Source organism: Punica granatum, chromosome 4, assembly GCF_007655135.1.
Source record: "Punica granatum isolate Tunisia-2019 chromosome 4, ASM765513v2, whole genome shotgun sequence".
NCBI classification, from domain to species: Eukaryota; Viridiplantae; Streptophyta; class Magnoliopsida; order Myrtales; family Lythraceae; genus Punica; species Punica granatum.
The window spans coordinates 19,767,418-19,780,574 of record NC_045130.1 but is presented as its reverse complement, the minus strand read 5'-3'; the positions used below and the strand labels follow the sequence as shown (position 1 = coordinate 19,780,574).

Here is a 13,157-nt window from a genome sequence, read left to right as displayed (position 1 = left end):
TTGTTTCATGTCTTGGCATTCAGAACCTTTTTTAACTAACCTAGCACTGTTTTTTTTTTAATTAGATATTGCCCTCATCAACTATATTTTTACTGAAACATATTTTACATTTTACTATGTAGGAATGAAGGTGCATTTTTATAAACTTGAAAAGCGTATAAACTCTCATTTTTCCTAAGTTTAAACATGTAAATGATATAATATATTTTCCATGTTTAACCAAAAATTATAAATGATTGTTCAAGCGTATGAGTTTTGGAATATATTAATTAGTTGGATAACGTATAAGTTTACATTAAATATAAGAACTCAATGAATTTTAGGCAAGAATGCTAAAAACTAATGCTAATAATTATTTTTAATGGACAATATATAAATTAAATTAGGAAAACGTGATAAAATATTAAAAAATACAATTTTCATCATATTTCTGAATTAATACAAGGCATTTTTTTCCCCAAAAGACGATATTCCGAATGATAATTTTTTATCATAACAAAAAATAATTAAAATAAAATATGTATAAATACATTGAAATGGCTTAATAGAGCTTATCGGATTTCCGGATACATTGAATGGACGAAATATGAACTATGACAATTGTTTATAACATTAAGGCTAAAATTGAAATTATGAAAAAACGAGAAACTCAATAATGAGTTATATATATCTATATATATATATATATTGTATGAAATAGATAGTTATATACAAGTATAGATAGATAGATTTCTCTTGCATCCTATGTAAAAGCTTTATACAAGACAAACCGAGGATGGGTTGGAAAAGACAAAATTACGATGCATGCATGTCGATATCGGCTGAGAATTGTTGCTGTTTGTGATGGGAGTCGGGTCAATGTGGTTGGAGCAGATGATGATCATTCATGTATATTCGTCAACAGTTAGCGTGAAACAATCAATAAACAGAGAGAGTACACTTTCCTGTTGGCACTTTTGTACCATAAAATTATCTGATCTGGTCTGATCTGATATGATCAGATCAGATCAGACCAGCCATTTGCATCAATCACTCCTGTCCCCGCTTTCCTCGGCTCGATCCCCCTTGACAAGAAACAACACCTCACACAACGATGGCTTCATCTCCTCATAGTTACTGGTCATCATCCCTTTCTCTAATCAATTTAATTAGCGAGAACCATGAATATTAACAAAACAAGTTTTGAGTAAAATTTATAATCATATGCAGTAGCAATATCGTCTCTTGCATGATTTCTTGGGTCTCACGCTCAAATTTTTTTTTTTGGGATACCGTAAGAATTGAATCCCATGATGTGCGCACAGCGCACATACCTTACTTAAACATGTCTTCTAAACAATTAGCCTGCTCTATGAAAACCCTGACAATCACAAAAAGAAAAATAGTATATTCAATGTTTATTCAAACAGTTTGGGGTTTATTTCCCTTAAATAAGATTTCAGATTTAAGTCTTATCAATAAAAAAAATCAAATGACCTGAGAGTTTTACACTTTTAGTGGGTCGATCGGCTCGATCTGAATTAGTTGGGATTGTTGAGTTTCTAGATATCAATATGCGCAATAAAAAAAAATACCTAGTGCAGTTGGTTAATTTGTTGGAAATATCTTGTTGTCAAGTTAAATCAACGTCCCAATGGTGAATATATTAGAGTATGGATGGCCTAGGATGCTTCCTTCACTGCACTGTACCTTCCCACCCTTCCCACCACACAACACCTTCGAACTAATGAAAGCCAGTCAACCCAGTTAGGTCCTATAAAAGCCGCCTCGGTCATGAGTTTCAGTAGCTTCTGTCCTGGAAACTCCTGCCTACCACATACATAGGTCCCTCCCCCCTCTTCCTCGTATCATCACTTGCATTGTGCCTCCTCCGGCAATCCTTTGCAACCCAAGATCTTGCCTAAGTTCATCACCTTCGTAGAGACATCTCTAGACCCGGCAGTATTTAGGTAAAGGAGAGAAATTTCGAACTTTCATCCATGGAAGCTTTCCACGGATCCACGTCCTTGCCAATCCAATACACTTTTGCAAGTACCGATTTTATGGCTTTATCCACCCAGAATCCTGGTGCTGCCACTAGTCCTTGGATGGACAGTCGAATTTGGGGCAGACTCCCCCAGCTGCTTCTTGATCGCGTGATTGTGTTCCTTCCTCCACCAGCCTTTTTCAGGGCCCGTTGCGTGTGTAAGAGATGGTATGGCCTTTTGTTCTCCGAGAGCTTCCTTGAATTGTACCTACAAGTGTCCCCTCGTTGCCACTGGTTCATTTTCTTCAAGCACAAAAGCCTCAATAGCTACATCTATAGTAACATTAGCAGCACCACCGAAGCCTGTGACAAAATCGGCAATCCTTCTAGAGCCAATTGCGAAGGATACTTGTTCGATCCTAATGAGTTATCATGGTACCGTATTTCCTTTGCTTTAATTCCCTCCGGATTCTATCCCGCATCCTCCTCGGGTGGATTAGTCTGCTGGGTTTCTGATGAGGCAGGCACTAAGAGCCTTGTACTGAGCAATCCGCTAGTAGGGTCCCTAACCCCTTTGCCCCCGACCTTCCGCCCACGACTATTCCCTACGATCGGGTTAAGCATTACTCCTGCTTCAATTGACGTGGCTGTGGCTGGGGATGACCTCATCTCCCCCTATGCAGTCAAGAATTTGAGCGCCGAGAGCTTCCACATTGATAGCAGTGGGTTCTTTTCCTTGTGGGGGACAACCTCGAACTTACCGAGGCTGTGCAGTCTCGAGTCAGGTAGGATGGTCTTTGTCGGAGGCAAATTCTACTGCATGAACTACAGCCCTTTCAGCATCCTAGCCTACAACGTGGCATCAAATGATTGGTACAAGATCCAAGCACCGATGAGGAGGTTCCTGCGGTGCCCTAGCTTGGTGGAGAGTAGCGGGAAGCTTATCCTAGTTGCGGCGGTGGAGAAGAGCAAGCTAAACGTACCTAGGAGCCTGAGGCTGTGGATCCTGCAAGCTTGCGGGATGAGCTGGGTTGAGGTCGAAAGGATGCCTCAGCAGCTGTACATGCAGTTCACGGAGATGGAAAGTGGGCTAGGGTTTGATTGCGTGGGTCATGGTGAATTTATTATGATAATGATTCGAGGGTCATCGAACAAGGGTTTGGTGTTCGATATGTGGAGGAAGATATGGCAGTGGATTCCGCCTTGTCCATATAATGTCACGGTTGGTGGTGATGGAGGAGAGTGCAGCCGCGAGTTGCACGGATTGGCTTACGAGCCACGGCTTGCTACTCCAGTGACTGGAATACTTGATCAGCTCACTCTTCCCTTTCAGCATTTCAATGCTTAATTAGGGTTTATATTTATATATTTTATGCTGTTTCTGTCGTGGTAATAGGACTTCGAAGCTAATTAATTGTATGAGCGGAAATGTGCTTGTTGATGTGTGGTGCATGGTAATGGTATTTTGGGGTTTTATTAGCATCTAACCGATAATACCTCTCTTCTTTCGGTATATAAACTACAAGTATATCTTTTAGATAACTACTAGGGCATTCTACTTGCGAGATGCCGAGGATCGGAAAAAATTTCGCCAATTTTTTGATTTATTGGCAATATTACTTAAATCTAAAAATAATAGATTTCTCGATTGAGAGTTCATCCTTTAATAGGTCGATCTTGCTTGAACCGAAATTAATTAGCAAGATGTTTATCCCTTAGTGGGTAAACAACCTTGTTCGAGTCTAGATTGATTGTACTTAGTGCATTTCCAAATATTAAATGTGCACAAGAGAAAAAAATATTTATATATCTAAATATAATAAAATTTTAAAAATGTTGACTTTTTTTTAAGGGACGGGTCTTGTTATCAAAAAGAATTTATGATCGGGAGACGTTTATCCCTTAATAAATAAGTGAACGACCTCGCTCGAATCTAAATTGATCGAACCTAGTGGACTTTCGAATATCAAGTGGGCACACCAGCAAAAATATTTATAGACTTAAGTTTAATAAAAATAAACAATGTTGAATAATAAAAAAACAGGGAGAGGAGCCGAGGGTGGGAAAACCCACCCCACTCGCCCCTCCTTCATCCTACAATAGTTTTTGTGTATGCACAAGGAAAAAAATATTTGTACTCCTAAATATAATAAAAATTTAAAAATGTTGACTTTTCTTTTAAAGAGGGCGGGGTTATTATCAAAAACAATTTACGATCATGAGATATTTATCTCTTAGTAGATGAACTATCTAGCTCGAGTCTAAATTGATCTGGCCTAGCGGATTTTCGAATATCAAGTAGGCACCCGGCAAAAATATTTATAGACCTTAAATTTAACAAAAAAAATGTTGAACTAAAAAAAAAGGGGAGGGGGGGGGGGGGGGGGGGGGGGTGTTGTTGAGGGTGGGAAAACCCACCCCACTCCCCCTCCTTCATCCTACAACAACAGTTTTAATGTATTTATATATTATATATTATTTGACATCGGTCTTGCGATGATATCAGCTATGGGCTAGTTTGTCGTGGACGTTGCACTGCTTCCTCAATATTGCATTAAAGAGATGGCACAATCGAAAGGTTTCCAAGAACTTTTATCTTCATACCTATCAAAAAGAATTTTTATCTTCAGAGACATCCAATAATTGGGATAAGAGTCACCTGTACTAAGAGAAAATAAAGCAAAATTATTTTATATATATATGATTATCTTTTCTTTTTCCTCCCTGATAGGATACCTAAAAAAAACAAACGCAAGTAATTACAAATGTAATAATATTATGATTTAGATCAGAAACTGAAAGATTATCATCTGAATTGGCTTTGCACCCTTTGTTTATTTTAAATTTGATGAAAGTCAGACAATAATTTCTTAAAAACAAATCTCAATAATCAACGCATATATAGAAATTCTCAGGAAAAATAAAGCAGCACATATAAGCGGATTCATTTTAACGATGAGCTATAACAAAAACTTTTTCTCGAAATCCTTAAACTAAAATCCTTTTCGTATAATCAGAAAACTGGTGTAATTTATATGCCTCATTTTTGAACTTGAGTTCATGTTTATATAAAAATTGTGCTAGAGTTTTCGTTATTCACTTTACACGAGGAACTCTATATTTTAGTGATTATAAATTAAAAATATACAAATAAATTTTTTATCTCAAATTTAATCAAGTTAAAGGTCTGTCCAATGTGCAGACACCGTCAACTGGTTAATGGTAATAAGCACCAAACATAATGAATTAGATGAAAATCTTAAATTTCGATTAATTTCTATGGAGAGATGTTGCATGTATAATGATAAAATAAAATAAAACCAATTTTCATAAATATGAGTATCTTTTTTTTTAACTCCTTGGTAAAACACATAAAGATATAAATCATTTAAAAACTTTTTCTCGAAATCCTTAAACTAAAATCCTTTTCGTACAATCCGACAACTGGTATAATTTATATGCCTCATTCTTTAACTTGAGTTCATGTTCAAATCAAAATACCACTAGAGTTTTCGTTATTCATTTTACACGAGGAATTCTATATTTTAGTAATTATAAATTAAAAATATACAAATAATTTTTAATCTCAAATTTAATTAAGTTAAGGTTTGTCCAATGTGCAGACAACGTCAACTTGTTAATGTTTATAAGAGCCCAACATAATGAATTTGATGTAAATCTTAAATTTCAATTAATTTCCATGAAGAAAAGCTGCATGTACTACGATAAAATAAAATAAAATCAATCTTCATAAATATGAGTTTTTTTCTACCCTGGTAAAACACATAAAAGATAAAAAAATCATTTAAAATTTTTTTTTCTCGAAATCCTTAAACTAAAATCCATTTTGCATAATCAGACAACTGGGATAAGTAAATGCTTTACTTTTTTAACTTGAGTTCATGTTCATGTCAAAATAGTGCTAGAGTTTTCGTTACTCATTTACACGGGGATTCTATACTTTATTAATTATAAATTTAAAATATACAAAATAAATTTTTAATCTCAAATTTAATCAAATTAAAGGTTTGTCCAATGTGCAGACATTGTCAAGAGCTCTCTCCATTGATAATTTGCAGGGTGGCGGTTTGGATCAAGGGGAGGAACTCCAACTTTCCATACTCAGCTGCAGACCTTCTTCGCTCTGCTGATTGAGTCAAAAGGTGGTCGAGGAAGTCCAGTCTTAGAAGACAGGTGCAATGGACAAAGCCCTCTAATGGATGGCTCAAGTGGAACGTTGACGGGTCTTCTCTTGGAGGCATTCTACGAGACTCAAATGGTTTCATCCTCTGCATCATCTCGGCGCCAATGGGAATCAAAGAGTCAAATGAAGCTGAGGTGATTGCTACGAGAAGGGCCTTGCAGATCACAGCGCTGATATGCTGCTTTTGATTGTTAAGTCGGACTCTTTCAATGCTTACAGTTGGGCGACAAAGAACAACGGGCATCCTTGGTGACTATCTGCTGACATCAACATGATTTTGGCTTTGCAAGATCGCTTCGCTGAGGTAAAATTTGTTCACACACTCAGAGAGGCCAATTGCATGGCAGATATTTTTTGCGAGGCAAGGTCCAAATGGGGAAGCTGAATTCATTGCATGGACTAGCTCAACTGATTAAAACCGATTCCTCTCGTCTCTGGCAGCCTTGGGAATCATTGTGGTCTGGTTATCCTTTTGTCGATGTATGTTATTATCTTGTTCTGTACGGCGACCTTCCCAATCAGCCTGTATCTTCTAGTTTTGAGCCCTGTTCATTTTGTTTATGGGAGGTGGTGATTAATGATTTGCTTGTTTACAGTAGTTCAGCTTGTCCATGGTTGTAAGTCATTTTGTTCATGAGAGGTGGTCGTCTCTGTTTAACCTCACTGTTGTAATTCTGTTTTTATTAATGAAATTTTGCCCATACTTATCAAAAGAAAAAATGTGCAGACACCTTCAACTTGTTAAAGTTAATAAGCGCCCAACATAATGAATTAGATGAAAATCTTAAATTTCAATTAATCTCCATGAAGAAAAGTTGCCTGTTCTACGATAAAATAAAATAAAATAAAACCAATTTTCATAAATATGAGTTTTTTTTTTACTCCCTGGTAAGACGCATAGAGATAAAAAAAATCATTTAAGTAATTATAAATGTGGTAATATTATTCAAAGAGTAGTGAATTTGGCAGAAACCTCAACTTATCGTTTGAGGTGTATTGTATTGCATTATATAGATCTGTACATGGTGTGTATATGGAAAGAGATAATTACACGATTATAATACAACACCTATATAAGGAAAGTTAAGATGTGAAATCGTTATTTCTTCTATTACTCATTACTTCCTCTATTAGTTCCATTAGAAGAATCTATATATGATATATAAAAGTCGAACAGCCCGAGAGCTAAAGTTTAGCTCTTAATAAAACTCTGCTGCTTACCCGAATCAATTCATTTGATAAACCTCAATTTCACGGTTAATTGATCTTTCAATTCTAGTTCAATGAATTTAGTATATTTTATTTGCGTCCATATTTGACGTATTTTGATTGTCCGTCCATATTATTGGTTTGTAAAATTATTGTTTTGGAAAATTAAACAATTTGTCAATATTTCAAAAGAATTCCTGAATTTGAGTGATATTTTTCTAATTCGATCTACCAACTGCTTTATAAGTACAAAACAAAAATTCATCCTTTTGCATTTTTTTTTTCATGATAATATTTCAACACTCTAAATGTCTCATTTTTCGCTGCACCAATGCATATTACGATATATATTCTTCTATAACGAGAGCTATTTGGTTTCCTCCTGATTAATCATCGCAACCCGCAATGAATTCCCTGCAAATCCATAGGATAAGTCCTTTATCCACACAGGCCAATCCTTGAGTTTATATTACAAAATCATTCACTATATATATATATATGATATGGCATATAATTATATGACCAGATTACATACTAGTATGATAATATTTAGTTCTTTTCGAAATTTATTGTATTGATTATGTCTATTTGATAAATATCTAATTTTAACAAATAATTTCTTTATATATATATTTATTTATATATCATATATATCAATTTTTAATTTTTGTTGTAGACACCTGATTTGGACTTTAGTCAGAGTATGAGAGCGATCATAACAGAGGGAGAGACGGGCAAAATTATCCACATTCAATGCAAAAGTTGACCCGGGATAGCAAGGGAAAACTGACTACGATCAACCCCGACGGGCCATCAGCTACGCGTTAAAAGGAAAGACAACCGAGTGATATTTGGCTCGTCAAACAGATCAAAATTGGCTAAGATCAAGGTTAGTCAAAATAGATGAACATTGATCAAGATTAACTATGGTCAAAGTTAAAGTCAAAATGAGAGAAATGAAGTGTAGTGCAGTGGCTAACACCCTCACTTGATAACCTAAATGTTTCAGGTTCGATTCTCATTAATGGAACTACCTGTGTCCCTTTATTTAGATTTCATTTCCATTTTCTTGTACTATGAGCCTCTTATTGTAAAAAAAAAGTCAAAGTCAAAATCGATTCTCGAAAATATCAACCATCGGCTGTGATCGAACTAAGACTCCTGGCTTGCACTGTTTTGGCATTTGACTTACTTTGTGGCTTGGTCAAGGACGGTCAAGGCTCCATTCGGGCAAATTGGTCAATTAGAGTTAACTATGGTCAACCAAAGTCAACAATAGTGAAAACTTAACAATGGCTGATAACATAAAACAACTGATCGACCGATTAGCACTATCAGTAACCCTGGTCGACTTGGCGATTTTTCTGTGGTTAGATGTTACTGAGACACGTATTCTAGGATTTTATTGTACATGTGACTCATCCCGATAATTGAGATATGACATTTCGAAGTTCCGGACAAAACAAAGAGCAACAGAGGAGATTGTGATTTTGTGCTTTGGTTCTCGATGAAATCGCTGACGTCGATGCGTCCAATTGGCACCAAGCATATTTCTCCCTCGAAGTCGAGATGTCAAAAAAAAAAGGGTAGAGCAGCCCGTCCCGAGATTCAACCCGAGGAGGGAGAGCAAGAATTTTGAACAAACTATGCGCAGAGCTGTGAAAACCCGAGAGGACATGTCGGAGGAGATAATTCATGATAAATTCGTCCGATCGAGTTTTCGAGCTAGGCTAGTGAGTATGGATTCATGACTCATCAAAGATCAAGACCATGCAAAGAAAATGCGGTATCATATGGACCGATTTTTTCAAAATTTACGAAAACTGCAAATCTATCTCGAAACTGAACAGTTTTACGGGAAAATTCATTCGGCACAATTCCCAAGGTCAAATCGGATCAAATTTTTTTACCATATGTGCTTTGCACATGGTATTATCATATAAAAATCCTGTCTCGGTTGAAGGACATTTAAAGAAATTCGGCCAAAACCCTTGCCCCAGGAAGAAGCACCATCACCACTTGATCTTCCACCTCAACGCACTTAATTACTCCTCATTTACCTTATATATTATCTCTTCTTCATCTTTGAAGACGGCTAGCCTCTTTTGCCTCTCTTCCTTCCCAAGTTTGCATGATAACACAAATAGAAATTCTCTCAATCCTGTCTTCCTTCCAACATCCCATAGCTACTCTCATGGTCGAAACTTGACCTCAATGGCAATGGCCACCCCTTGCCCATTTTCCTTAACGGCCGCCACCAGCCACCCCTTTCTTCTTCATCATCCTTCACAATCTGCCACTTCCTTCTATTTCCCCATCCTTCATTACTAACCACCTCATTTCTTTGATCTTTTCTCTCCCTCCTCCATCACACCATCACCATCTGTCACCATCCTTATTACTCCATTTCATTTCCTCACCTCCTTTCCCATTCTTCATACGTCCGCCACATAATGCCACTGTAAGACGTAAATTTAATTAGCCTTAATAAGTCACAAAATTGAACGATAATTCAAATAGCTATTCGGACAAATAGAATACTATCAAATTAACTTAATTTCATTAGTATAGGAACTTGGAAATTCAAACCGAAACAAAGGTGAAACCGAAAGATACGAGAGAGAGCCGAGTCCTGTGTTAGACACAAACCCCTTGAAACAGAATTGTCCCCTCCTGGGTGCTTGAGGTTACGTGGACAATCGTTTCCCAGGATAAAACGGCAACAAGCGAAGCAGCAGCACAAACAGCAACGCTTCAGCGAACTCGAAGAGAAGCGTGAACACTTTTGAGGTCGAATTTTCTTCTTGTTTTTCAATCGGCTACAGGAAGCAATGGAAGGCAGGAGGCTTTTTCTCTTGTTCTTGTTTTCTTTTTGCCGTGTGCCCCTTTTATAGACTATGGGTTCCATCCGTTATATGACTCTTCTTATTCTCCATTTATGGGAATAATTAACATATATTCAATATATATGTTAATGACATTTGATTATTCATGAATGCAATCCATTCATTTCTTGTAACCGCCAAGAAAATCAAGAGTCATTAGCTCGTGAGCAATTTCCTCATTCACCCATTAGCCATAATTTCCAACAATCCCCCACATGAATGGAAATTGTTTTGTTTCGACTCGTAGATAGTGTTCACCAGTTGAACCTGTATAGGATAGGTAGGTGTCACCACCTTTGAACCTTCCCTTGTGAAAATGCATGTACTTTACTAGCAGTCCAATAGACACGATGTCCTTGAATTGTTCCACTGTTTTGTGTAAAGATATTACACACCTCACACAAGATTCAACTGACTTCCTTCAGTTCTCATAGTTGTGTCCTTTTTTTGCCATGGAACACCGTTCTGGTTCTGCGAGAGTTTCTGAAGAATTAAGTCCATAAAAATTCTCCTCTAAAGCGACCCCACTTTTCTCTCACATAGGTGATTTCACATATCATTAAAGCAATTTAGATTGCTAGCCTTATCCGTTTATCACTGTTTCATCAAGGAATGGTTCAGGGATTTTCTCCCTCACAGTGATTTAATTCGGTTCTATAACTTGGTTGTCCCATTGAACCTAGATCTTGGGATCTCCAGTCAGCTAGGTTGGGTGTCCGCTATAAAACCTTTCCTCTAATGGACTTTAGACCCATTCCCTTTGACAACTTCTCAAACTGTTCTTTACTTAACCCTTTGGTTAGCGGATCCGCTATATTATCCTTTGACCGCACGTAGTCAATAGAGATAATTCCAGTTGAGATCAGTTGTCTAATGGTGTTGTGTCTACGACGTATATGTCTAGACTTACCATTATACATATTACTTTGTGCCCTTCCAATTGCCGTTTGACTGTCACAGTGGATACAAATTGGTGGCACAGGTTTTTCCCATTGAGGAATGTCCTCTAGAAAATGGCGTAGCCATTCAGCTTCTTCTCCACATTTATCCAGAGCAATAAACTCAGATTCCATTGTGGACCTAGCGATAACAGTTTGTTTCGAGGACTTCCATGAAACTGCTGCACCTGCTAGTGTGAACACATATCCACTAGTGGATTTTGAATCCGTCATATCAGATATCCAATTCGCATCACTGTATCCCTCTAGGACAGCTGGATATCTGGTATAGTGCAGCCCGTAATCTCGAGTGTATCTAAGGTATTTGAGTACCCTGACAATTGCCTTCCAATGGTCTCCACTCGGATTACTCGTATATCTACTGAGTCTACTAACCGAGTATGCAATATCAGGCCTAGTACAACTCATCAGATACATCAGACTTCCAATGACCCGCGAGTATTCTAACTGAGAAATACTCTCTTTTCTATTCTTTGATAGATGAAGATTATTGTCTATTGGAGTCTTTGAAATTCCAGAATCATTTTTGGTAAATTTTTCCAGAATTTTATCTATGTAGTGTGACTGACTCAAAATTAGTCCATTTGATGTTCTCATGATTTTAATTCCTAAAATCACATCAGCGAGTCCCATATCTTTCATATCAAATCTTGAATTCAACATATTCTTCGTAGATTTGATCATTCTGTCATCACTACCAACAATGAGTATGTCATCCACGTAGAGACATAAAATGACGTAACCATTTTCTGTTTCTTTAATGTATACACATTTATCACACTCATTGATTTTAAATCCTTTGGAAATCATTGCATTATCGAATTTTTCGTGCCACTGTTTTGGCGCTTGTTTTAACCCATACAATGATTTGACCAATTTACAGACTTTCCTTTCTTTTCCTGGAGCCACGAACCCCTCGGGTTGTTCCATATAGATTTCTTCATCTAAATCTCCATTTAGGAAAGCTGTTTTCACATCCATTTGATGAACTTCCAAATTACGCAATGCCGCAACTGCAAGTATCATCCTAATGGAATTTATTCTTGTCACAGGAGAATAAGTATCAAAATAGTCCAAGCCTTCCTTTTGCTTATATCCCTTAATTACAAGCCTGGCCTTGTACTTATCAATGGATCCATCTGCTTTCATTTTCCTTTTAAAGATCCATTTGGATCCTAAGGGTTTATAACTAGTGGGGAGATCCACTAATTCCCAAGTGTGATTTCGCAGAATCGAATCAATTTCACTTTTGATTGCCTCCTTCCAAAGAGGTCCCTCAGAGGAATTTACTGCTTCAGCATAGCTTTGTGGTTCATTTTCTAACAAATATGTCAGAAAATCATTCCCGAATGATTTTTCAATTCTAGCTCTTTTGCTGCGTCTAGGTTCAATCTCTTCATCCGAACCCTGCCTTTCATGATCTACGTCATGAAGTCCATCATTCATAGTGCACGAGGTTCGTTTTGATGAACTCGATACCTCATTCAATTTACATGGAAATACATCTTCAAAGAACGATGCATTCCTTGATTCCATTATCGTGTTCTTGTGTATATCGGGAATCTTAGATTCATGCACAAGAAATCGATAAGCACTACTGTTATGTGCATAGCCAATAAAGATGCAGTCCACCGTCTTAGGACCGATCTTTACTTTCTTTGGTGCCGGAATGACTACTTTTGCCAAACACCCCCACACTCGCAAGTGGTCGTAGGATGATCTCCTACCTCTGAATAATTCATAAGGTGTCTTTTCCCTTTTCTTTCGAGGCACCTTATTTAATAGGTAATTGCTTGACAATATTGCTTCACCCCACATATTTTGAGGTAATCCTGAACTTAATATCATCGCATTCATCATGTCTTTCAATGTGCGATTTTTGCGTTCAGCAACACCATTCGATTGAGGTGAATAGGGTGCAGTCACTTCGTGTA

At 37.1% G+C, this 13,157-nt stretch overlaps 1 protein-coding gene across 1 annotated transcript; it reads left to right on the top strand.

The window, feature by feature from the left end:
- The first annotated feature begins 1,979 nt into the window (after positions 1–1,979).
- On the top strand, positions 1,980–3,314 carry LOC116202223 (protein UNUSUAL FLORAL ORGANS). Its single transcript, XM_031533680.1, has one exon. It carries the CDS (start codon positions 1,980–1,982, stop codon positions 3,312–3,314), a length of 1,335 nt encoding a protein of 444 aa, XP_031389540.1.
- Positions 3,315–13,157: the final 9,843 nt, after the last annotated feature.